The sequence below is a fragment of the Hyperoodon ampullatus genome (genome assembly GCF_949752795.1).
Source record: "Hyperoodon ampullatus genome assembly, chromosome: 2".
Classification (NCBI taxonomy): domain Eukaryota; kingdom Metazoa; phylum Chordata; class Mammalia; order Artiodactyla; family Ziphiidae; genus Hyperoodon; species Hyperoodon ampullatus.
This window is the reverse complement of record NC_136915.1, coordinates 171338356-171363870: the sequence shown is the minus strand read 5'-3', so window position 1 is coordinate 171363870 and position 25515 is coordinate 171338356. Positions and strand designations below refer to the sequence as shown.

The 25515-nt window shown below is 45.2% G+C and overlaps 1 protein-coding gene across 1 annotated transcript; it reads left to right on the top strand.

Annotated features, from left to right (window-relative positions):
- Positions 1-1234: 1234 nt before the first annotated feature.
- Positions 1235-24553, top strand: ATP1B1 (ATPase Na+/K+ transporting subunit beta 1; the record flags this gene model as incomplete). The annotated part of the gene is made up of 6 exons (XM_079725659.1): positions 1235-1331; positions 6098-6226; positions 18518-18673; positions 20423-20607; positions 23208-23288; positions 24290-24553. 6 exons carry the CDS (start codon positions 1235-1237, stop codon positions 24551-24553), a joined length of 912 nt encoding a protein of 303 aa, XP_079581785.1.
- Between the last annotated feature and the right edge of the window lie 962 nt (positions 24554-25515).

The window sequence follows — 25515 nt, the reverse complement described above, 5'->3', positions numbered from 1 at the left end:
GTTTCCGAAGCAAAGACTCACTGGGGGCTGGCGGGTCGGCCTCCTACACCTCCCACCCCTTCCGAACCCCGGATCCGGGCTGCCGCCCTGGGTGGGTTTGGCAATCGTCCTGCTTGAGGTGGTTCAGGCCGCCCACAGGGAGCACAGCCCGGCAGTCACGAGCCGGGGCTGCCGGCTGGGCTGGCCTGGAAGGAGAGGGACGGGCCGGAACTGCAAACGCAGGGGCTGGGAGCGCGGAGGGGGCGGCAGGTGCAGGAGCGGAGAGGCGGGGCTGAGCTGGGCAGAGTCGCCGACTCGCAGGCGTCCCGGAGTGACCTTCCCCCACCCAGCCAGGGCCTAGAAGGGGTGGACCTGCGGCGGAAGGAGGCCGGGAGCGCACGAGAGGGATCGGATCGGGACAGCCGGGCCGGGGTCCCCGAGCGTCTGCCGGGCGCTGGGCGACGCAGGTGCCGGGCACCTCACTAAAGGGCGAGTATGCGCCCAGCCCGGAGCGAGGAGGGGGCTGCGTGTTGCTGCCCGCGCGCCGCTCGCCGTTCCCCCGGCTCCTCTCCGCGCCCCCGCTCTCCAGCCCGCCCCTCACGCCGCCGCCCCGGCTCCTTTGTGCCGGCCCCGCGCCCGCCCCTTCGGACCCTAGGCCCCGCCCCTTCCGCGCCGGCGATTGGCCCGCCGGGCCGCTAGTGGGCGGGGCGCCCGGCCGCCTAGGCGCGGTATATAGTAAAGGTAGGGCGTGCGCCCTCAGCCAATTTCTCGGCTCGTGGCTGGTTCCTGGGCCTGCAGCCCGTTTGTCCGTCCTCTTGCCTCTGACTTTCTCCTGTCCCCTGCCTGTCTCTGCAGAGGTCACAGGAGGTGGGGGCCGAGCACGCGTCCCCGGCGGCAGCGGGAGCGGCATCTGCGGGTTCGTGGAGCCCCCGAACCCCCCACGGGCGAGAGGAGCGCGTGGCGGACCAAAGAGAGCCCGCGAGCGGCCGTGAGCCCACCAATAGGTGCGGGGCTCGGAGCCGCCCAGCGTGCGCGGTCCCTCCCTCCTCTCTCCGCCCCCGCCCCCGCCGCCGCCTCCCCCTCCTGCCTCTGCTCCTCCACCGCGCGTCTGGCACTTTGAGAGCCGCAGCGGCAGCGGCGGGTGCTGCCTGCGGAGAGCCAGGCCGGGGACGCCGACCGGCAGCCGGGGAGGACGCGAGGGCGCACGCCGCAGTCTCCCACCCTCAGTCCCCGCGGCAGCTGCTGACCCGCCACCATGGCCCGCGGAAAAGCCAAGGAGGAGGGCAGCTGGAAGAAATTCATCTGGAACTCGGAGAAGAAGGAGTTTTTGGGCAGAACCGGTGGCAGTTGGTGTAAGTACGGGGTCCGCAGCTCTCGCTCCTAGCGCCTTGTCTGTCTTGGTAGGCGCATCCCCTGCGCAGGCTCTGCGGAGCGCGCACGCTGCGCGCTGGAGAGGACGGAGGGGGTCGGGTGGTGAGCGCTGCTCAGATTGCGCCGGCCTGGGCTTGTCATCCTGTGCGGAATGCGGAGTCCCCGGGCTAGACGCGGGGTGGGGATAGGAGCGCGCCAGGCAGAGGGTTATGTATATTTTAGCGGTCTTGGTAATTTGAAGTCTGTCGGAGCGTCGCTTGAGCTCTTCCGTCCTGGGAATGGTCAGACTGTGGGAGACTAGATATGCCTCTCCCTACAGACATGTCCCAAGTCCTTAAAAATGAGATCTGAGGCTCTGAGAGAACCGCATGAGGGTAATCGGATCGAATGCAGGCGAGGTTGTGTATTATAGCAGCTTTCTTCTAGTCTAAATATGTACCTCAAAAGGCGGGTGTGGGAGGGCGGCGGTGATGGTGGCAGAATCCATACACTGCAGTATTTCGTAGCGATGCCCAGAGTTTCCCCCGATGACCTACCCTGGAGTCATCACAGCCCAGAAATAGCCCAGGACCATGTCAGGACTTCGTTTCTGAGCCTTGACCCCAAAACATGGCAAAGTCTGGTTGTTTTCAATGTCTACAGAGAGAGGCAGAATCAGTAGCTTGGGTTGATTACGGTGAAGGGTTAGTGTAAGAAATAAATAGCACAAAGGCAGAAGCAGGTTATCTTATAAGATTTTGGGCAGCCTGTTGCTTGGCTGGATAGACTTTTTTTTCCCCCCCCCCATTGAAAATTAGATACCTTACTTGTCTTCCACCTCTCTACACGGGAAGGGTGACTTTTTTTTTTAAGGTCATTTTGAAGGGCAGAGTTGTAGGCAAATCTGTAACAGTCGTGACTGCTGGGGAGAGAGAGAGAGAGAGAGAGAGAGAGAGGGAGGGAACCCTCCTCCTGCATCACTGCCCCCTCCTTCTTCTCTAATATCATCATCACCATCATCATCATCATAGACACCACTAGCACCACCACTGCAGCCACTAAGGGAGCCCTGGGTAGGTGCTGATGTGGTGCTCCTGATTGGAAGGATCTGTGAGCATCGGCAGGAGAATGAGTCAGGGAAATAACGCTTGGCTGACATTTTGAAATGGAAGAAGCTGGAATATACGATTTTTGTAGAGAAAAAAAAAAGGCAGCCTGTAGTGGGTTTCTTTGATTGAAAAGTAAAGGGTTAATAATGCATCACATTTCAAGGTTAGTCAAGGTGAAACCTCATCCCATACCTGTGCTGAGAAGCATAGATATCCCTGAGCCATGTTAAGTGTAGGTCTTTAAAGGGATGGCTTTTAGCTTGTATTCTATATTTTGTTTTGGGAAGACTCTGTTCTTCCGTGAGATTACTGCCATAGTTTCTCATGCAGAAAGATAGCTCTCTGTTTTTTTAACGTGGAAGGGAAAGCCTGAAGAACTCTGGGTGTTTTGTGGGGTGAACAGCTCCTGGCCTGGGCCATCTCCCAGCAACTCCTGGTAACTCAAGTGAGGCCTGAGGGGTGCACTGCAGAATGGGCCCTCTTCCCTCAGATTCACTGGAGGTTCCTACCACGATGATCTGACCCCAGCCTCGTCACGGGCCAGGGGCTGCATTGACCCCAGCCATATTGTAAAATTTGCCCTCTAGTGTTTTTCCCTCTCAGAAAATGTCTTTCGTTCCTCATTCCATTTCCAGAATAATATTTGTTTTAGAGAGTAAGGCAGTATGAAACGACTTGTTTTGTAAGCTGACATTTTATAAGGCAGCACCTCCATATGAGAGAGAGAGAGTGTGTTGATGTTTGTGTCTTGATACCACATACAGCAAAGTGTTAATACACTGATTAATGAATGCAGACATCAGGACTGGTGCTCTTGTCTCATCTTTCCTTCCATTTTCCAAGATGCTCGGTTAAAAAATCCGGTTTTTATTTTGCACTAATACATTTACTCCTTTCTGGCAATGTAAGAAATGACAGAGCCTCTCACAGGCAGAGAGGGTGGCAGCAGCTGTGTCTCCTATGGAGGAAATGCCACCTTTCTAGTACTGGGCCCAACGTGGATGCCCTTGGGACCAGGGCAGGTTGCCCTTGGTTCAGTTCTGCTTGTAGGTAGATTTTCACCAAGATGGACGCAGGAGCCTCGCCTGTCACCTGCTGGAGAAAGCGCAGCACACAGATCACCTGGTGCTTTCTCCCTTTTTATTAAGTTAATACAGGCGTTGGTAGTGTTTTATGTCTACTGCTGGGCCCAGAGGCCATTTTCCCTCCTGCCTGTGACCTTTTGAAGGGTACTCGTTCTTTGTTTGTTTGTTTCCTCACTGGAAAACCTCGATATTACTTGTATTTTTTAAAAGGAAGAAACATTGCTTCAAAGGAAAAAAGCATCTCTAAAGTTTAACCTCTGTACCACCCTGGCTGGTTGGTACAGTATGCCCAGCTTTTCTTTCTGAGCCTGTGTGTCGGTGAGCCCACTGCATAGGCCCTGCCACACCTGCGTCGTCCACTCTAACCAAGTGACCTCACAGTACCAACGGGGGAATCTGTGCCAAGTAACGTCTCTGAGCAAAAGAGAAGAATCCCCCCACCGCCCTTAGCGTATAGTGTCGGGCAGATAGGAAAGGCTGTATCTCCTTCAATTTAATCAGCGTGCTTGCAGAATGAGTTGTTTTTCCATAATCATATTTGTATTTTAAATCGTAGCCTCAATTATGTACCTCCTCATGTTGTTAGAATTAGGTATCTGGAGTCCAAGGAATGAGTATAAAAATGCTTCCGTGGTTAGGCTGTGAGTGCCAAGATGAGGTGAGGGCAGCAAAAAAGAGGATACAACAGTTCTCTTTCTGACCATGTTATACCAACTCTTGTACCTCTTAGGAGCATTCCCTGGAAAATTTTTTCAGATCTCTTGACGTCACAGCCTTGCCATTTGCCTACTGCTGCCTGGATACAGAATGCAGCCCTTAACCCTTGTCCTGCGGGGAAGCACTGGTTGAGTTGCGTAGCTGTAGTTCTGGACTGTACAGTCTGTTCATCTCTCCTTATCTTTGCTTGTGTCTTTGCCCTTTTCCTTCCTTTTTTTTTTAAATAGAGGAGAAAAAGGATTAAGCATTTTGGTGTGGTTTTAGGTGTGTTTTGCTTGTTTTAACAGCTCTAGAGTGTGATTTTCCCCTGAACTATTTATTTGCTGATAGAAAAGTTGAGCTTTTAAATGTACGGAGAAGGCAAACCTGGCCGATTCCAGCCACAGTGAACCCACTGCCTCCTGACCTCCCTCCCTCACACACACACACGCACACGCACACGCACACGCACACGCACACGCACACACACTCTCACTTACATTTCTTTTCAATGATGCTTTTGTTCTGTTGCTATCTCCCAAGGACCCCAGCCTGTAATGCAGGAGATCTGAACGTTTTGAGAAGTACGCTCAAGCTTCCTTGTGCAGTCATGTTTCAGATTTGATAACCCTACGGTTCACTGTTCCCACTGCTGCCTTCACATTGAGTGGCTGGCACAGGGCTGCCTGGTGGTGCCTAGTACAGCCTGTTACTATGCGGCTAATTGGGGAGATAATCCCTGTAAACCAGTAACTGATAGCCTCATTCCAGTCCATGGGCTTCTCGGTTTCTTATTTATTTTTTTTGGCTTTTGCAGCTCTTTCAGCCTCCATTCTGTTGTCCTGTGAACTAGGGGGAGAGGAAAACGCAGCTTTTCAAGTCAGTCCTTAGTCTGAGTCTAGTCAGAAGATGAAATAAAAATGCGCTTGCCATTTTTACTATAGCAGTTCCTTCCTTCCTTTTTTTTTTCTTTTCTTGTTTGGTGCCCCTGAAAGGAAAGACAATGTACTTGGTCAGGAGAGCTTCACTGGGTTTCTCAGCATTCATTGCTCTTTCTCAGCATAAAAACTCACAGGTGTTTGAATGTTTGGAGAAGCAGCAGAGCCTGGATTGTAGTATTGAAACGTCAAAGGATAAGCAAGCAAAGAAAACATCAGTCTCTAAGGAAGTATGTTGTCATATTTGAAATGCATTGCATAAGCACACAAACACAGCCCTAGATTTTATTGATGATCTTCAGGACATTTTTTTTTTTAAAGGAACATTTATTTATTTTTTGGCTGTGTTGGGTCCTCGCTGCTGCACGGGCTTTCTCTAGTTGCGGCAAGCGGGGGCTACTATTTGTTGTGGTGCGCAGGCTTCTCATTGTGGTGGCTTCTCATTGCAGAGCACGGGCTCTAGGCACGTGGGTTTCAGTAGTTGTGGCTTGTGGGCTTTAGAGCGCAGGCTCAGTAGCTGTGGCACACGGGCTTAGTTGCTCCGCAGCATGTGGGATCTTCCCAGACCAGGGCTCGAACCCGTGTCCCCTGCGTTGGCAGGAGGATTCTTAACCACTGCGCCACCAGGGAAGTCCTGTGGCATTTTGTTTTTAATTTAGGGAATAAAATTATTTCCTATAAAGAACCTTAGTTCTGATTGAATATTCATCCTACCCAGAACACACATGCACTATAATGGAGGGCTGCCCATCCCCCTGTTTTTACCCTACAGTCTGGGAATGAGATGCACTCTCTTGATCAGTGTTGGAAAAGGAAGCTCTGAAGACAGCTTGGAGGGGAAGCCAGGAAGGAAATGCATTCGTCTCTGGGAAGGTTTGCCTTGCATTCTGAGCATGTGACTGCATCACAGCCTTTTTGTTTCTGTCTGTTCCCCTTGCAGTTAAGATCCTTCTGTTCTACGTAATATTTTATGGCTGCCTGGCTGGCATCTTCATCGGAACCATCCAAGTGATGCTGCTCACCATCAGTGAATTTAAGCCCACGTATCAGGACCGAGTGGCTCCACCAGGTAAAATGAACGTGAATAAGTTCAGTTTTTCTGGAGGTAAAAGGCGCGTCACTTTTTCAATTGCGAAAACATTCTTCTGAAAATTGTCTATCATGTGGTCTTAAACCCAGCCTAGGAAGGAAAAATCGGGACTTCTGTCTGTTGCAGCCAGCTCTCCTACCTGCACTGCAGGCAAAGCTCCTAGGGTTGCAGACATCTTATTTTCCCAGCTCTGCTGGGAGCGAGGAGAGCCCTGGTCCTCTACCCAGCCTGCCACTCACCGCCTCCGTGACTCCCAACCACGTCCTTGCTCTCCTCGTGCCTCCCACCCAAGGGCTTGGTTAGTGGGATCATTACGGGGCCTTTCCAGCTCTCAAGCACATTTTTCACTTGCTTGAGGAGCCTATGACTCAGATAAATCCTATAAAAAACCACTCTGGCTCCCTTTTTTTTTTTTTTTTTTTGCGGTACGTGGGCCTCTTACTGTTGTGGCCTCTCCCGAGCACAGGCTCCGGACATGCAGGCTCAGCGGCCATGGCTCATGGGCCCAGCCGCTCCGCGGCACGTGGGATCTTCCTGGACTGGGGCATGAACCCGTGTCCCCTGCATCAGCAGGCGGACTCTCAACCACTGCGCCACCAGGGAAGCCCTGGCTCCCATTTTTAAAGGTTAATTTATTTTTAGGGATGATGAGAAGCTCTGAAATGGCCATCCGCTCCCAGGGAGAGGAGCCCTGACTTCAGGGGTCCATTCTTCCACCTGCTATTCACGGGCACCTTGAGCTTGAACAAAGGCACTCTCTCTTTTCACTTCTCAATATATATGCCTGTTTGTTTAATAGGAGTCTTATTTATTGGCTTTCTGGGCCCCCTTTGCAGGTTAACTGTCTCCTTTAGCTCTGAAAACTTAGGGCAACAAAGAGGTTATCATAGAGAAACTGTCGCATGAGTGCCCTGCGGTGACGTGGGTGCTGTCACTGTTGAGTGACCTGCCTTGTACGCATGCATGTCCACTCTGGTCACTAAACCCTGGAGAGACCCACTGCCCTCATGCCTGACGCTGACAGAACAAGACAGCAGCCACAACCGATTGTTCTGTTTGTGATTGTACTGTCTGGCTCATCTAAAAGTCTTTGTCGGGACCTGGAGAGAGGAGATGTTGCATAACTTCCGGGTTCTCACATTGTCAGTGACCTTGAGGCTGCCTGCTGCTGGGGGTGGCAATGACGCGTCCCCTCTACACTTTCCTTGGGCAACGGTTTAGTAACAGCTGTACTGAGGTGACAGTCTTGAGGCTATCTTCATGGGACTGAGCAGCCTTGATCAGGTGCAGCCGCCAGTCACAGCCTTGTCGTGTCTGCCTCCTCCTTGGGCACGAGAAAGTCCCTCGGAAGAAAATCTTCAGAATATGGAGATGGAAAACACTGGTTTTTAGCCCCAAGTCAAGGAGTCCTCTACTGTAAGAAAACCCCTAAATATTTCCAGATAAATTTAGATCTAGGGGATTTTGGAAGTGAAAAACAGAGAACATGTAAGTATATAAAATGACTGCTTAATAATCCCCAGTTTCCAGCAACTGTTTCCTAAAAGAGGTGGGTCTGTGGAAAGGTTGAAGCAAGAATTCTGGTTGGTACAGTGAAACGTAGGCTCTTAAGTAAACATGTTGGACTCTGGCTTTTGTGATAGTAAAGCATGGTGTGTCTTTTCATGTTCACTTTTTAAAAATAATTAATTAATTAATTAATTTTTTTGGCTGCATTGGGTCTTCGTTGTGGTGCGCGGGCTTCTCATTGCAGTGGTTTCTCTTTTTAATATATTTTAAAATATATTTATTTATTTATTTATTTTTATTTATGGCTGTGTTGGGTCTTTGTTGTTGCACGTGGACTTTCTCTAATTGTGTTGAGCGGGGGCTACTCTTCGCTGCCGCGCGTGGATTTTTTATTGCGGTCGCTTCTCATGTTGCAGAGCACAGGCTCTAGGTGCGCGGGCTGCAGTAGTTGTGGCACATGGGTTCGGTAGTTGTGGCTCGCGGGCTGTAGAGCGCAGGATCAGTAGTGGTGGCACACGGGCTTAGTTGCTCCGCATGTGGGATCTTCCCGCACCAGGGCTCGAACCTGTGTCCCCTGCATTGGCAGGCGGATTCTTAACCACTGCGCCCCAGGGAAGTCCCTCACGTTCACTTCTGCTAGAGTTTTTATGGTAGCATTAGTCATAATTTAAATTTGTGTAGACCTTTTATTTTTTTCTCTTTTTTTGCCATTTAAAAGCTAATTTTCAATCATGATGCCATTTTCTAATAATTCTTATACTCGAAGTCAAAGGTGACCCCAAAGTCAAGCATTTTCTTTAATTTCCTAGATTTAAAAACTAGTCCTTGACTAGTTTGACTTTGGGGTATCAGTCTTTTTTAATAAAATTAAAAATATGCTTCATGTTCTTTGCAGAAAGGGAAGTTTCACTTTCAAAAAGAAATAGCCAAAGAGCTGGACCTTTTAAGTAAGGGCTTGTAAATGACCTTGCCTGGAAACTCTACTGGCCGAGGTGCCTCCTCTCCGTTTCCCTCCGTCCCCTTCCTTCCAGCCCCTTCCTAAAAGACACATTCTGAGTACCTATATTTAGTGTCCTCACAGCAGTTGGACTGACCTGACAAACCGTCACTTCTCCAGAGGAATGCTGGTGGCTCATCTTGGAAATATGCGTCCCCGTCCTTGGGTCTGAGTCACAGGAGAAGTGCCTCCTCAGTCCCCCATCCTCCCTGCCCTGTCCCTTGGGTTCTTTGTCGCTTCTCTGTCTCTCCTTTTCATCATCCCTTCACCCATCACCTTGCCAGGAGAGTCTAGGTCAAGCCCCCTTTTACCCTCGCCTTTCCAAGGGACATGGCATTAATTTGAAAATGATAGTGGCCTTTGAACTGGGAGGCCAGGTCGGCAGAGCACGTGCTGCCACAAGGGCAGCCCGTGGACCCTGAGTGCTCTGAGGGACCCTCCTGAGCTCTCCTCCTGGCATCTTCCAGAGCAGATCTTAAGAATTTGTATTTTTGGTAGGCAGTAACTATTCCTTCAGGCCTCAAACGGAAGGAATATATGGAAGGATACCCTGGCAATTTTTTGACTTCAACTTAATATCTCTAAGCCTGTATTTTCATGACAGTTAAAGGGAGAAACGTGTATATTTAAGTCAAGTGGACCTAGTGAGAGTGAAAGAGCTGGTCCATCCTTTAAAGATATAAAGACTTATTAATGCTATTATTAACTGAACTTGAGTCATGAATACAAACCTGGCCAGACCGGGTTTTGACTGCCCTTTTCACACTGGAATACCTAGTAATCAGATCTCTTCTAAATAACATGTGTGAATGTGGCCAAATGAAGCAGTGGCAATTGTGCAGTCAGTGCATTTGGGTCGCTATGTCTGTAACAATGGACAAGATGCTGGCCTAAACCCCAAAGTCTCAGAGTAAGGACTAAATCATCAAACGGAAGAAAAATGTAAGAAAAAATGGATGACATGTACGGTTTCTTGCCCTGAGCAGTGGTGGCCATCACTGCTTATAATGTCTTACAGAGTTGTGTTGCTATGAGATAGTGGAACAAATCTGCCTACTCAACCTGGAAGGCAAGGGCTACTGAGATTTTATGTCGAAACATATTAATTTGCTATTTTTGTATGTCAAAAATGGTTACGTGTTGGCAATTTCACATTGCCTAAGCCTAAATATGAAAGCAGCCCCTGAGGTCCTAAGCCACGACACAGAGGTTCCCAGTAAAATTGACCTGAGAATGACAAGCAGGGGCTGTGGAGCTGGACACAATCCTACCATTCTACACAGTACTTAACTTCACTAAGCCTCAATTTTCAGATCTATAAAATGGGAATAATACCTGTAAGGGTTAAAAGAGATGATAAATATCTGTAAAGTGAATAGTACTTTATAGTTGCAAACCTAGTGGCATTAGGTGGCATTATTAACAGCCATCCCTATTTTTATAGTCCTGTCATTTCACTGGAAGCAGCAGTTTCTTCTTTTTGGATATTGAATTCAGTATTTCCAGGCTTTGGATGATATAACAGAGATGCTTTGACACTTAGATGATATGACACCTAGATTTTCATGAAGGTAATAGAATCTTAGCTGTCCATGAAAAGTGTTCGGGAGAAGTTGGGTTAGGAAACATGTTGAAGAAAAATGTTCAAGTGACATTGTGTTGCTTCTCTAATCTCTCCCTCTAAAATACCCACATCTGTTGGGTTAGTCCCTGCCAAGCTTTCCTCCCTGAGGGACCCTCTTAGGAAAGTCCTCAGCGGTTGGGCCAGTGGCATATCTTCTCACCATGTTAACGGTGCTGGATCTGGAGAGAGACATGGGTGTCAGCATGCTGGAGAGGGCAGGAGGCACACGAGCGTGCCCGCTCCCCCCCGCAACCCCACGGTCACGCTCACAAGTCCCCGTCCCTGGTTTGACCATGCACTTTTCACTGCCTGGCCAGTGGTATAATGGAAAAGTCTCCTCTTCCATCCCTGCTGCTCACAGAGCCACAGTGGGATGAACCAAAGTGTGTGTGTCAGTCAGGGGGTCCAGGGAGATTCCCAGCTGCCTTACTTCCTGGTAAGCAGGTATGAATATGTGGACTCTTCTCTTCCTGTTAAGTTGTGGACAGGTTTTTTGTTTTGCTTTGAAGTAAAGATGGCTCAGTGCAGGAAGAATTCATTTTTAAAGGGTCATATTTACCGTGAGATGGTAAGCAGCATCAAGGCAGAAGAATAAACAGGGTGGGAAGACCGCAGCCCGCACTGCCACCACCAGCAGACTCCATTTCATCTTGATTGGCAGAGGGAAACATCTTGTCCTCAAATCCATTAAGCCAGAAGGCACTGTAATTCCAGTCTCATCGTATCGGGTTGGCTGAAAAAGTTCATTTGGGTTTTTCCGTAACATCTTTGAGAAGTCATCATATCGAGCTCAGAATTGCTTTTTTTTTTTTTCAAGCTACATTACACCCATGTTACTCTCTTTCACTTAAATTTCAAAGGGGGAATTGGACATATTTGGCTTCCTTATGCTTCAGAGGAATTGTTCCTTCAAAGTGCCAACAAGGTGTTTTTCAGCTATTTTGTTAGATTCCATTGATCTGTGAGCTGACACGATAAATATGTGATGCCCTCCAGGCCCGCCTGGCACTCGGTTCCCTCTCCTCTCCTCCCTCCCTCAGATGGGTCCTGCCAACCTACTCCCAGAGTTTAAGGCTGTGGATGAGCTGGCATTGATGGCGCTAGGATTTTTCTGGAAGCTACTGCCCAGAGTTGTAGTTTGGTAAAGGGTTGAGAGCAGCAAACTCCAAGTTCCCTTCCTCGGTGAGCCTCGCTGTTTGGCCTCCACAACTCACCCACTTCTTCATGTCTGAAGACAAGGGTACAACTAATAAGTCAGCTCGGGTACACGGGAAGTCTATAATTAACTTAAAACTGTTCTTGGAGCCACACAAAAAATGTGTCTTCATTCATATGCTCATTTTAGATGAGTGAGCAGAGCCCTATGATGAATAGGACCAGGTAATAAATTTCATGCAGAGGTGGGGGTGGGTGTAGGGGGAGATGGATCTGTGAAGCTTCACGTAGGGTTTTTCCGCTGCGCTCACTTGAGGGAAGGGCTCGGGGAGGACGGCAGTGGAAACAGCACCAGCCTCACGGCCTCCATGTCTATCTCCATGTCTGTGGTAAAATGCCTTGGGTTGCACTTGATGTCTGTGCTTGTTCAGTGCTCTCATTCTAGTGATTTCAGGACTCCAGAGCCTATCCGACGCAGACAAGACGAGAGGGAAGTTGGGGGGATGAAGGGGAGCGGGGAGGTGTCACCTAGTGGCTTCCGACCAGAAAAGTATCTTTCCCCACATAACACACATGAATAGACATCATCGAATATCCTGGATAACATGGTGTCTTGTTTTGGGATAGTATTGGTCACTTAGCAAATTTTATATCTCAAGTCAAAATACTGTGTGTGCTTGTTCTTCAGTTTGGCCTTGGATAAAAAAGCATAATTAACGTAAAATAGTAGGATTTGACTATTTATATTTTCCCATTATAAAAGGGGTTGTCATTTATCTTCTTGGGAACAAGCACAATAATGAGCTATACAAAATATCGAAGATATGTCCCTGTGAAATTCTGTGCACATCTAAGATAGAGCCCCTGAACTAAATAATTCTCTCTCTGCTCATCTGAAGATGATCATACAACTACAGGAAAAAAAAATCTGATGATAAAGGGTAATTCCATAAACGGAGAAGGGCCTTCAACCAGTGTGCATGGCATTTAGCTTAGGAGAAAAGATTTCCATACACTAAGGGTTGTTGAATATCCAAATAGGCTGTAGAGAAAGCCCAGCAACCCATCTTTCTAAGACTTTTCTTCAAAAAGAGCAGCTTCTTGAGGGTTTGGGAGAGTAGATGTGACCCTGCCTGGAGGTAGGGGGGTTGACGTCAGCTGATCCCAGGCCACAGTCAAAAGCTGAACCTGAGGCAGAAGGTGAGGCTTAGGCTACCGGTTTCCAGAAGGCAAGTGGCACCTTTTTTCCTGTGCTCTCCCTGTATTTTATTAGGTAAATTGATATTAATCATGCAGAGGTAAAATAAAAATTAAAAACAACAATCAAAACCCATAAATATCTTAGTGGCACTTGAAGGGGTAAAATTTGTGTGTGTTTGTATGTGTGTGTGTGTATGTATGTGTGTATATATGTATATATGTGTGCCTAGAAATGTATGACTGTGTATAAAATCACACACCCCCAGCTTTTTTTTTTTTTAATTGAAAATTACTTTTCCTCTTGGAATGTACAGGAGACACATGATATATATGTATTGTGTGCATGGCTACCTTTATAAGCATTTCTTTGCCTCCTGGAGGTTTCTGTGGAAAATGATACCTATTTGGAGTATTTGGGCTAGTGATTTATTGGATGTAGTAAATGACAGGTACAAGCAGCTGTGCTTTGGGATTCCCTTTGAGTAACTGTTAGAAGGTTAAAATGAATGCATTCTAGTTTAAGTACTTCAGACTCACAAGTAGATGGAGAAATTATAAGCCTGCTAACATTATAAACCTAATTGGAAGCAAAATACTTCTTTCTTAATGAAAAGCCTTTCTTTTCTCTTTCCTTTCCCTCCCTCTTTTACTTGCCCTGACCCCTCCTGCTATGAACACCTACTAAAGCCGAAGATTGAGCGTTTTCCTTATTTGTTTCTCAGGAGATGGGGAACCAAGAAGAGGCCAGTGTAACTCAAAAGCAAATGCAGGGGCTTCCCTGGTGGCGCAGTGGTTGAGAGTCCGCCTGCCAAAGCAGGGGACGCGGGTTCGTGCCCCGGTGTGGGAAGATCCCACATGCCGCGGAGCGGCTGGACCCGTGAGCCATGGCCGCTGAGCCTGTGCGTCCGGAGCCTGTGCTCCGCATCGGGAGAGGCCACAACAGTGAGAGGCCCGTGTACCGCAAAAAAAAAAAAAAAGCAAATGCAGAGCCAAAGGGTTTTTGTTTGTTTGTTTGTTTAATTATTATTTTAACTTCAAATCTTATGTTAAGCTGACTTACTCATTAAAAACCAAATATTAAAATTTCACATATCCAGATTCTCATTTCAATCCTTTCAGGTGGCTTTATTTGATAATAATCGATCTGTAATTTAAGGCAAATGGTCCGATCAGGGCAAAGCTGTAGAGAGCTCAGCGTGGTTAATGTCGGTTCAAGTTCAGAAGACTGAAGAAGCAAAAGGTTAGATAGATCTGTTTCCTGGAACATAATTTGAAACTACAAGCTAGTGATTGGGTGTTCTGCTATCTTTGGCCTCTGGGAGTTACCACTGCAAACAAAGCTCGTCCTTATCCAGAGCTATAACTAAGGACTGTTAAGGAGTGAGCAGTGTGGAGAGGGACGGCTGAAAGTATCTGACCTAGTGTGAAAACAACTAATGAGAAGGCCAGTCAGCAAGATGGGATTTGTGTGTCCTTGGAGAGGGTCAGGCTTGAGGAATTTGCCTGTGGACTCAAGATAATAAAGAAGTTGCCAAATCCAATCCTAATTCTTTCTATCCCTTCTTTCCATTAGTCTGATAATGTAAATGGTTTAAAGGATTTAGATATCGGGGCAAGGGTCCTTCATCTGCCTCTTGTAAGTATCTAATTGCTTTAGGGAAATGACTAGGAATTTTCCTAATGGTTTAGAGAAAGTCTCATCAGAGATTTTAAGATTATCCAGAACAGAACCTTCCCGGCGGGGATTGATCTCTGATAGCTTCCAGGAAGAGGAATTGTCAGGTCAGCAGGTTCTGGACAAAGAAAAGAGAGGAGGCAGAGACGGTGGGTGAAAGAGTGAGGGACCTTCCGAAATGTGAGGAGGGGCTGAAGAGCACGCCAAGGAGGCAACAGCCACCCTGGACTGTGGGGCGGCCTCCTGGATATTTGTGTATTATTTACGTACGTGCTCCATAGGTGAGGGTTTAGCAAGAGAAGCTGATTGCATGACCTCGACCCAAATGGTTCATGCTTTTCTGGATAAGCAACATTTAGATCAGAAGTTAGGTATCTTAAAAGGATAGTCACTAAGGCTTATATTAGTTCTGCAATCCTTCAGAGATTCCAGAGGGAAACTTTACAGAAGAGAGCGAGACACGGCCGAGCTCCCTGGGTTGACCCATCATTCCTGGGCTCCCTTTGCCAAGGTTGTATGTCACTGAAGATGCAAAGGATGGGCCAGAGACTTTGGCCCAGGGTCTAATCCAGCTGGGCAAGTCACAGGATTGTAAGACCCAGTGCTTAACTGTCCATTTCACCTCTTGCATTCTCAGTTTCACCCGTTTCTGATGCTTCTCTGTACAGAGCACAGTAGAGATTCTTCAAGTGTGCGTGATCTGCTTTTCTCTCATGTGGTAACATATAGGCTTGACAGGGCTTGGATCATAAGCCAAACTCTGAAGGATTTGGGCTCTTGGAAACTGGTAGACACAAGACCAACTGTGTATAACGTTTTTCTGGGCCGGTGGGTACCACTGTGCATGTAATAATAGTATCCATATTTCCGTTAGTCTGCTGAAGAATTCACTCACTAGCAGTACCCTTTCGGTAGTAAAGGGCCCACAGCACTGAGTGAAAGGAGCTAATGCCTGGGGTCTCCCACGTGTCACGTGGTCTCTTTAATAGTGGAGACCCTGCACTTGGCATTGGGAGGGGATGAAAAGCATGCCGCAGAATCCCACCTCCTCTTGCTGCTATCCTTTTCTCTCTGGGAGAATCTGAGAAGTACATCGTCCTCACACACACATCCGGGAGATAGAACAGCCGCTGGAAGAGGGATGCAGAAGCGGCCAGAAAAGGGAGAGGCGGGCTGCTGGGGAGGAGAGCTGAAGCCAGGCCAGAGGGAACACTGACCCGTGTGACCCTCACCTTGCCATTTACGTCCTACCGTGTTTACTCTCAGTGTGACCTTCTAGGGTCACTTTCCTCTTTTTAACCTGTTGGGTGAGATGCTCCAAATCTCACACCAGGCTCACTGACGTTTTGTTAGCATTTTGTTTTTTTGCTGCGTCACCTGCTCTGCAGATGGACCATGGCTGGCACGACTGTGACTCATCACACTGATGTCCCTGGCGTCAGCCAAACGGTCCTTCCCCACCTTCTTCCCACCTGAAGATCAGGCGAGACTGCTCTTTGGCTTCTGACAGTTGCTCTCATCTTCTTCACCCTTCATCTGTCTACCGCTCTCCCGCCTTCTCCTTCCCAAGCCTGGAAACACTGTTTAACCCTTTGCGCATAGATCTTCTCTGAGTCCATTTCTACCCACCACCTTCGCCACCAGGTTCGAGGCAGACCTCCTGCCTGACAAATTCAAAGGCGTTTGCCTCCGAGTTCTCTGGCTGCCCTGTGCGCTGCCTTTCTCTGGCCCCTCACATGAGAATGTCCCTCAAAGCTCTGTTCTCTCCTGACTCCAGGGCTATTCTGGGAGAACATACCATCCCCCTGAATTCTGTTAAACCTCTGGCTCTGGGACTGTCTCTGCACTTCCCCAGGTCCAAGCAAGTCACCTTGACTTAAATGTCTTGTTTACAACCCAAACCAGCGATGACCCTCCTTCCCAGACATTCTGCATTTCAGCCGGGGAAGCCCTATTTACCCTACTAGCTCAGGCAGGAAATCCCAGTGAAAGCTTCTCCTCACCTCTGTTTATTTTACTTTATGTTTGCACGTGTCTATCATCTTTATCATGTGACCTCTTTGTACAATAAATAATCACAATGCCAGTTTTCTAACTAAATAATGTAGAAAAACATTTTTTAGGGTATATTTAAATTGCTTAAGTCATACAGTTTTCTACAGTTTGTGAGCATCATAAAAAATGTTTTAATTGTAGTAACCTTTATTTTTAACTGAAGGTTTTCTGCTACTTCCTCTCTGACTCATTTCCATCACTTTTGACAGCTTTTTTCCCCCTGAAATTCTTCAGGTTCTCCATTACCCTTTCCGAGATGATTCTTAACGTCACTTGTAGTTTGTCTCGGGCACCCTCTCTGCCTGGCTCCAGACCCTCACGTTGCTTGTCTTCATCTCCCATCGTCTCCATTCCTCTGGGGAACTGCAGGCACAGGACTCGCCCATTCAGCCCCCTGAGCTGGCCCCCCCTCCCCTCATTATTTAACTACTTTTTTTTTTTTTTTTTTTTTGCGGTACGCGGGCCTCTCACTGTTGTGGCCTCTCCCGTTGCGGAGCACAGGCTCCGGACGCGCAGGCTCAGCGGCCATGGCTCACGGGCCCAGCCGCTCCGCGGCACGTGGGATCCTCCCGGACCGGGGCACGAACCCGTGTCCCCTGCATCGGCAGGCGGACTCTCAACCACTGCGCCACCAGGGAAGCCCTATTTAACTACTTTTGAAGCTCAAAGCCATCCTTAATGACGAGAAAATATAACGGCCATTTAGCCCAGGCCCTACTGAACTCTGGTCTCACTCTGGTCATCACTTCCACTTTGATTAGGTCATTATCTTCATACCCACCTCACGATTGCCACCCTCAGGTTCTTCTTCTCTAAAGCAGTGGTTCTCAAACCAAGGGTGCTTTAGGATCTCTTCAAGCTTGTTAAGCAGAGATTCCCAAGGCCCACCCTTAGAGATGGGGATTTGGCAGGTCCTGAGTGCAGTCTGCCAGGCTACGTGTTGAACAAGCCCCTAGGTGAGTGATGGAGGTACCCTGAAGGACTGTGAGGATGAGTCACCTTTCATGCCTAACACAAAGAGGGCTGGTCTGGGAGTGGGGATTCAAATAGAGTTGCCAGATGAGCAAATAAAAATACAGGAGGCCCAATTAAGTTTGAACTTCAGATAAACCATGAATAATTTATGTAAGTATGTCCTGAATTTTACACGAGAGATACTTATATAAAAAATTTTTCATGGTTTATCTGAAATTCAAATTTAACCAGGCATTTTATATTTTATCTGGCCGTCCTGGAATAGAATGCCGTTGTGATTGACTCTCCACCCACTAGCTTGTGTAGTGTTGTTCAAATATCTATTTAGGAAGTCTGGTGAATGACAGAGGCCTTTAGAAGTTAAAGAATCTAAAAAGTCCATTGAAGAGTGGAAATCCAAGGTACACATACTTTGGTTTTTACCCTGGCTGGCATTTGACTTGCTCAGAATAACCACTTATGTTTGGAGTGGAAGGCAGGAGTAGTAACTGCACATAAATTCCATATTCCTCCAGTTTAGGTTAAAAGATCCAAAGAAACGTCTCTACTGAGTAGTCTTGAAGCTGTAGCATTTTCAGTGGCCATAAGTTAATTGATTAAAAGGAGTATGGAAGACGATGTCTGTGCTCAGTCTTACTTAGGAAAGGAAAAGCCACCTGCATGAGATGCTTGCTAGCAGTGCACAAGGGAGGACTGGAAAGATAACAGACTTTAGAGGACCACGTGCTTGGGTTAGAATTCCGGTTCCACCACTTCCTCTGTGACCTTGGGTCAGGTACTTAACCTCTCTGTGCAAGAAGTGTTTTCATTCATAAAAAAACAGATATGCTTATCATGAAACGTTGCTGGGGAACTTAAATGACATCTGATATCAAGACATAGTCATTGGTACTTAGGTATTTAACCTAAATGCCAGAGAAAGGATTTCACAGGAGAGAGAATTTAAACGATTCTTTTTAGTCAGGTGGGATTAGCAAAGTTATGTTTTATACGTGGAGAGTTAGCTTTTGAAGTATCTTGGTTGACTGCCTTCCCACTCATGATTTTCTCTGAGTTTTTCTAACTTTCTTCCTGCTCTAGGATTAACACAGATTCCTCAGATCCAAAAGACTGAAATTGCCTTTCGTCCTAATGATCCCAAGAGCTATGAGGCATACGTACTGAATATAGTTAGGTTCCTGGAGAAGTACAAAGATTCGGCCCAGAAGGATGATATGATTTTTGAAGATTGTGGCAGTAAGTAGACATATTTTGGATGTTTGTGGTTGGTTAATTCTGATTTCCTGTTTCTATTTGTTACTTAATGATTGAAAGATACTCGTGAAATAATTAAAAGATTGAACTCTGGCCATACTGATAGGATAGTTTTTTTTTTTTTTTTTTAAAGCAGAAACACTTGATGGGTTAGGCTTGGATACAATGAAATAAACAGTATAGCCTCAAGTATTACTTTTACCTGTATTTGAAAGGTGTCTTACTTTTGAACACTCCCAAATATCTCTGTTTTTACTACTCAGACTCAAAGACCACAGTTACAGATTTGATTCTCTTACATCCATTGATTTTGAGAAATACAATTGCTTATATTTCCAGATTTCTGCCGCGCCACCCCCCTCCCCCCATCAAACCCCTGTCCCCTACAGAAGAGTTCACAGGACCTTCTGTCACCAAAATGAACCTTTGGTGTGATTAGCTATAACCACACTGATACTGATGGAGGAGGGTTTATGGTCAGGGTATATTTTAGAGACCCTGGCCGGGACGGATAATGAAATATGTCTTAGACAGCTGATCATATGGATAAGGGAATGACTGATGAATGTAAACAATGGCTCTTAGTTTCATTAAGCCATTGACCGGAACGCACATCCCCCTCCTTGCTACCTGGAGTGTGAATTTCCCAGCCTTGTTGTCATGCCTACCAAAACAAGATGCCACTCTGAGTTACCAGGTGATACCAGTTTTTCTGATTCACTTCAAGCATTTATCACCTCCAGTTCTTTAAATGGCAGACCGTTGTGTAATATGGGGTGAATTGCCATTTTAAGTCATTTTGAAAAGATTTAGTAATTTAAAAGAAACTCTTTCACTAAATTTTTCTCATTAGAATTTAAATGAGGTTTTCATCTTACTTTGTAGTAATTAAAAGGCCCGTATGATAGATACTTAGAGTGAATCACTTCTCAGGAGATGGACTGAATTGAGGCACTTTACTATTTGAAGGGAAAATAGTTGGTGGACTTAAAAATATGTATATAATTTATGGTATTTGCATCCATTTCCTGCAGGATGCTTTGTTTTAACCTTGAATTCTGTTCTCATTTATTCTTTCTCTGGCTTTGAAATAAAAAATGCAACAAAACAATTTCTCAGTTGAACAAATGCTTATAAGAACTCAGTGTTAAAAGACAAAAACTCAAAAAAAAATTTTTTTAAACCTTGAATGGTGGTTGAAAAGGAAAAACAATTCTTTCCTACTCCCTTTTTACTGTTTAACATGTTAAATTAGAGGCATAGCTCCAAGAAATCCCAACCATGAAACTTCCAGTTCTGAAAATTATTGGCAGTCCTTTTGTGTTCTAATTGTAACATCCCTTTTATTGAGCTGAGCTGATGTCGACCTGTGCAAGCGATGCTACTCCTGAAGAGAGATCCAGTTTCCTTTCAGTCTTCTAATTAGTGGAGTCATCCATTATTTAAAGAAAGAAATATCGGCAGAGACCAAACATCATGTGCTGTTCATCGAGCACTGTGAAGCTTTGGTACTGGCTATTGCTTTTGGTAAAATACCATTTTAAGGTCAGTGGAGAGATGAGAGATGGCTTGCTGGAAATCCTTTCTTAATTCAGGTGATATAATACATTAAGTGCAGGATAGCCCTGTCTTAGAATAAGTCACTGTGACAAGGAAGAGAGAGCCCTGTCCTTTCTCAGTGGTGCACAGGGAATTGTTGGTACAATGTGAAAATGGCATTTGCATTTTCAGATGTGCCCAGCGAACTCAAAGAGCGAGGAGAATTTAACAATGAAAGAGGAGAGAGAAAAGTCTGCAGGTTCAAGCTTGAATGGTTGGGAAACTGCTCTGGAATAAATGATGAAACTTATGGCTACAGAGAGGGCAAACCATGTGTCATTATAAAGCTCAACCGAGTTTTGGGCTTCAAACCTAAGGCAAGTAATATTTTAAATCATAGAATTTAGATGAGCCATTCACAATTCGATGTAGTCCTTAATTGGTATGAAAAGAGACCCTAACAGACGTTTAAAGGATACTCAGTGACAGTTTTGAAGCCTGATCAGTAGAGTAACACTGAAAACCTCTGTGGCCACCTTGGAATTCTTAAGGTTAGGTCATTAATCTCATTTCCTAAAGTTAGAGAAATTCTGTGTGGCAAAGCCAAATTCTGAAGTAAGTCCTGTGGCCCTGTTCTGGATTTCTATGATGTAATTCTATAACGGAAACTCTTTAAAAGTAAAAAAGAGAAAAAGATGTCTTTCAATTTAAAACCTACCTGCATGTACAGTCATATTCAGGTTTTGGTACTCTAGGAGCCACAGTATTTAAAAAAAAAAAATCATCTCGTAATCTGAAATAATTACCTGGTCATCAGAAAAAATGTGTTGTTTTTTTTTTTCTGAATGAAGATTTTGTTGCAAAATTAGAAGTTGAATACTGTCTAGGTTGAACTTTTATAACCATGCCATTGGCTTTTGCCATTATTGCAACTTATAATGGGCAAATACTACTAGAGGTCATTGAAAAATTGCAAATTGCCTTCGCTCACCATTTGGTGGGATGGTAGCAATTCTTTAAAATTAGAAGAAAAAATTGTATGGGTGTTATCTCTGTTTTTATAAGACTGCTTATTTCATTCTGTCTCCCAGCTCATGAAGTAAAAATGCTGTCCTTTTCTCTTAAGCATGGATTCTTACAGAAGATTTCTCCCATTTGCTCATGAGAGCATTGCCATTAAGAGGGTAATTTTTGGTTCTGATAGGAATTGACTGCAGTATACAGAGTTATATGAACAAACTTACTTCATTTCTGGAATCTGGCTCCTCTGTTCATTAACTATTATATGCTCTTTATTTCCACAATGCTTGTTACCCATGAATAATATTTTCAAAAGAAAATCAATGTAGAGATGAAAAGTTTTATTAACATAACTGAAGGATACATCAAAACTCCTTTACTGCCACCAGAGTCAAAAATGGATGAGTGGGTGCATGGATGTTTGCCTGGCTGGCTTGTTGGATCTCTTACAGAAATTAATGTACCTCTCAACAGAATTTTAATCTTCTTTCCACTTAGACTAGGAGGTAATCGAAGAAAAATGGTGAGAGCCATTATGTCACACTTAGAGTTGATATTCATATTGCTAGGAAACTCTTCACCAAGATAAACAAGCTATTTGGCAATGAAAGGAATTGGTGCAGTGTATCCAAAGGACTAATTGTGATCTTTGCTCTCCGAATCCCTCACTTCTGATAATTCCTTTTCATAGACATTGAATGATATTTGTCCCCTACAGAGTCTGTTGTGATTCATATCTCTTCCCATATTTATAAAGATATTCTGTTAAAGTGATGAATTCAGCTACTGTTTCTTTTCAGTCTTTGTTTTTTTTTTCCTTTGGAGTCCCCTTGGTTATCCATTGCCACTTTCTGATTCAGCCCTGCATCCCAAATCCCCAACTCTTTGGTTGTTGGAATTACAGAGATTGTGGTACTCCACATCTCACTTGATGTGCCCGTTCCCTCACTCCCTGAGGATAGATTCTGGTAACTTCTTTATCAATGTGTATTTTCTCTTCATATTTTTAAAGATAAATCTATTGCTGGCAGAAAGTTCCAAGAATCAAATCTAGATGATCATTTTCTTATATTCCAAAAGAAAGAGCAGTACCAAAAATAGCCCTTTACTGATATAGAGAATTGTGCATTTTATCTGACTTTGATTAGGCTATGTATGTGTTACATCTCATGTCAGGACTCACATACTCTGCTGATGTGAGTAAGCAAGTGACTGTCTGTCTTCCAGCGGGTAGATGTCCATCACACTTCTCCTGAGATGGATTTGAGCCAGGGATCTAGGAAGGCAGGCCCTGCATATTTCACTACAGCAGTAATTTTCAACGTGTACTATGGGTCCATTCGATGGAGTCACCCCTTCACAAGACCCCTTCATTGAGGGGAATGCCACTTTTACCTATTTTACATGCTGGACTTGCCTAACAAAACTGGGACTTAAATGACAGGGCCTCCACTGGAGATTTAAAAAAAGAAAAAAGAAAAAAAAAAAAGGAAAGCTTACTTGAAAAAGGCATGCCTGAGGGAGAAGGATGGCATTATTTATTTATGGCTTGGGAGGAAAGCCCAAGTTTTATAAAAACAGAAATGTCAACCAACCTTTCCATCTAATTATAATCTTAGCAAATGAGAAGAGAGCATTATTTCTGCGTTGGTTCTTATTTTTCAGTGTCCTTGAATAAAGCTGATAATGGGTTGCCATTAGAAGTTCCATTTAGTACTGGGCTGCATCACAGCTTAATTGTCGTGGTCACAAAACTTGGGCATTTATTTTCAAGAAAATCACAGCATGACCTTTCCTAGATTGGTTAGGAGAGTCATTCATTCTGCTGTCCTCAAGTGTTTGGTTATTATTTCAGTTGACCAAAGTGTACTTGTTTGGGCTACAAGCTAGTTTTATTTTTCAGAAGTTAAAGGAATCATTTACAAACTTAATTGACCAACATGGGTTTTATTTTTAGCCTCCCAAGAATGAGTCCTTGGAGACTTACTCAGTGATGAAGTATAATCCATATGTCCTGCCTGTTCAGTGCACTGGCAAGGTAAGGAGACCTATAGAGTTGCTGAGGGTGGGGCAGGAGAGAGGGAAGAATGAATGAGATGGTTTTAAATTAGAGGTAAAACTTTGACATGGGAAATAAGAAGCACTGCTTCCAGGAAACAGTCTCAGCCGATTGAATTGTAGCTACACTGGGTAGAACTTCTTAAAAGAACAGAAAGATGTAACAAAAATAAAAACATCTGTCAGTTTCTCCGCTGGAACAAGAAACTGAAATATCTGAATTTAATCAGTTGGAAAATTGGTTTACAGAACTGAGAGGTGAACTAGCCCATGAGTGCTTCTCTGGCTCACATGGTGTGTTAAAAACTTGAGGCCAACTTTTTTTTTTCTTTCTAATTGACAATTCTACATTGAAAAATTGCTTCTGGCTTTTCTTTAAAAAAAAATATTGAAATAGTAAGGTAACCATCAATGTGTATTCCCTTTAAATCTGAAGACAGGTACCTGATGGATTCTTTAGAGAGAGAAGCAGAATAAAGAAAGGGAAATCTCCAAACAGTTCAAATTTATGTTGGCATCAAGAAAGGAAATGGACACAAGAAAATGAAAGGCAAATAGTTAAACTTTTGGAGGTAATGTCATTGAAAATACCCACTGGGCCAACACTGAAGAGTTTCTTTCAGTGCTGGCCCTATTTCTAGGAGGTTGTGTTGGCTTGAAGAAAGGCTTAGTTGGCTTTTGCTGCAGTTTCCCATTTGTACAGTGAGGAAAGCCTCCTTTCAGTGACCATTTCTCAAGGCTACTAAGGACTAGGCTGAGTGTCTCTTCCTCTCGCGGGAGATGCGGTACCTGTATCCTCCCGTGGTTGGCGCTTACCTCCTCCTGCGAGGGGCTTGAGCTGGCATGTCAGCGGATGACCCATTTCCTCCAGCAGTAGCTTGCAGACTGCTTTGTGGGACTGAGAGTCTCATTTGTATGTGAGTACAAATAGTCATCCAGGACGTGAGCCGTGAAAAATCTCATTTCCTCTCTGGTTTCCAGCGAGACGAAGATAAGGAGAAAATTGGAACCGTGGAGTATTTTGGACTGGGCAGCTACCCTGGTTTCCCGCTGCAGTATTATCCCTACTACGGCAAGCTCCTGCAGCCCAAGTACCTGCAGCCCCTGCTGGCTGTACAGTTCACCAACCTCACCATGGACACGGAAATCCGCATAGAGTGTAAGGCGTATGGTGAGAACATTGGGTACAGTGAGAAAGACCGTTTTCAGGGACGCTTTGATGTAAAAATTGAAGTTAAGAGCTGATCACAAGCACAAATCTTTCCCACTAGCCATTTAAAAAAGTTAAAAAAGATAACAGAAACCTACTAGTCTTGAACAAACCGTAATACGTATGGGACCTACACTTAATCTATATGCTTTACACTAGCTTTCTGCATTTAATAGGTTAGAATGTAAATTTAAAGTGTAGCAATAGCAACAAAATATTTATTCTACTGTAAATGACAAAAGAAAAATAAAAATTGAGCCTTGGGACATGCCCATTTTTACTGTAAATTATGATTCCATAACTGACTTATAGTAAGCAGTGTTTCTGGCCCCTAAGTATTGCTGCCTTGTGTATTTTATTTAGTGTACAGTACTCTCGGTGCACACACTCTGGTCATTTTTCAAGCCATGTTTTATCGTATCTGTTTTCTACTTAACGTGAGCAAAGTTTGCTGTCCAAGGTGTAAATATTCAATGGGAATAAAACTGGCATGGTACTTTATTTTTCCTTTTTGGGTTTGGCTCTTTCAAAGATGATAACAGCCCATCGATGAGCATTTTTAACACACTCCATAGTCTTTCCCTGTGGTGTTTGTTTGTTAGGTCTTTATTATTATGTTTTTTTTCCTGGGTCTGGGTTGGGGGGGTGGGGTGGGCTGTTATGGGGGAACTGCCCTTTAAATTTTAAGTGACACTACAGAAACACACACAAAGGTGATGGGTTGTGTTGTGCTTTGTACTGAATGCTGTCCTGACGTCTCTTCCCCTGTCCTCCAGTCCATTCTGAAGCTGTGTATGAGATCTGGAGCGCCTGTCACTTTGGCTAGTGATAGGGCTGATTAATTTGCTTTGTACATTTTCTTTCACTTCCCTTTTTTCCTTTCTCTGGAGGCATCACCTGCTGGTGCTGTGTGTTTATGAATGTTTTAACCATTTTCATGGTGGAAGAATTTTATATTTATGCAGTTGTACAATTTTATTTTTTTCTGCGAGAAAAA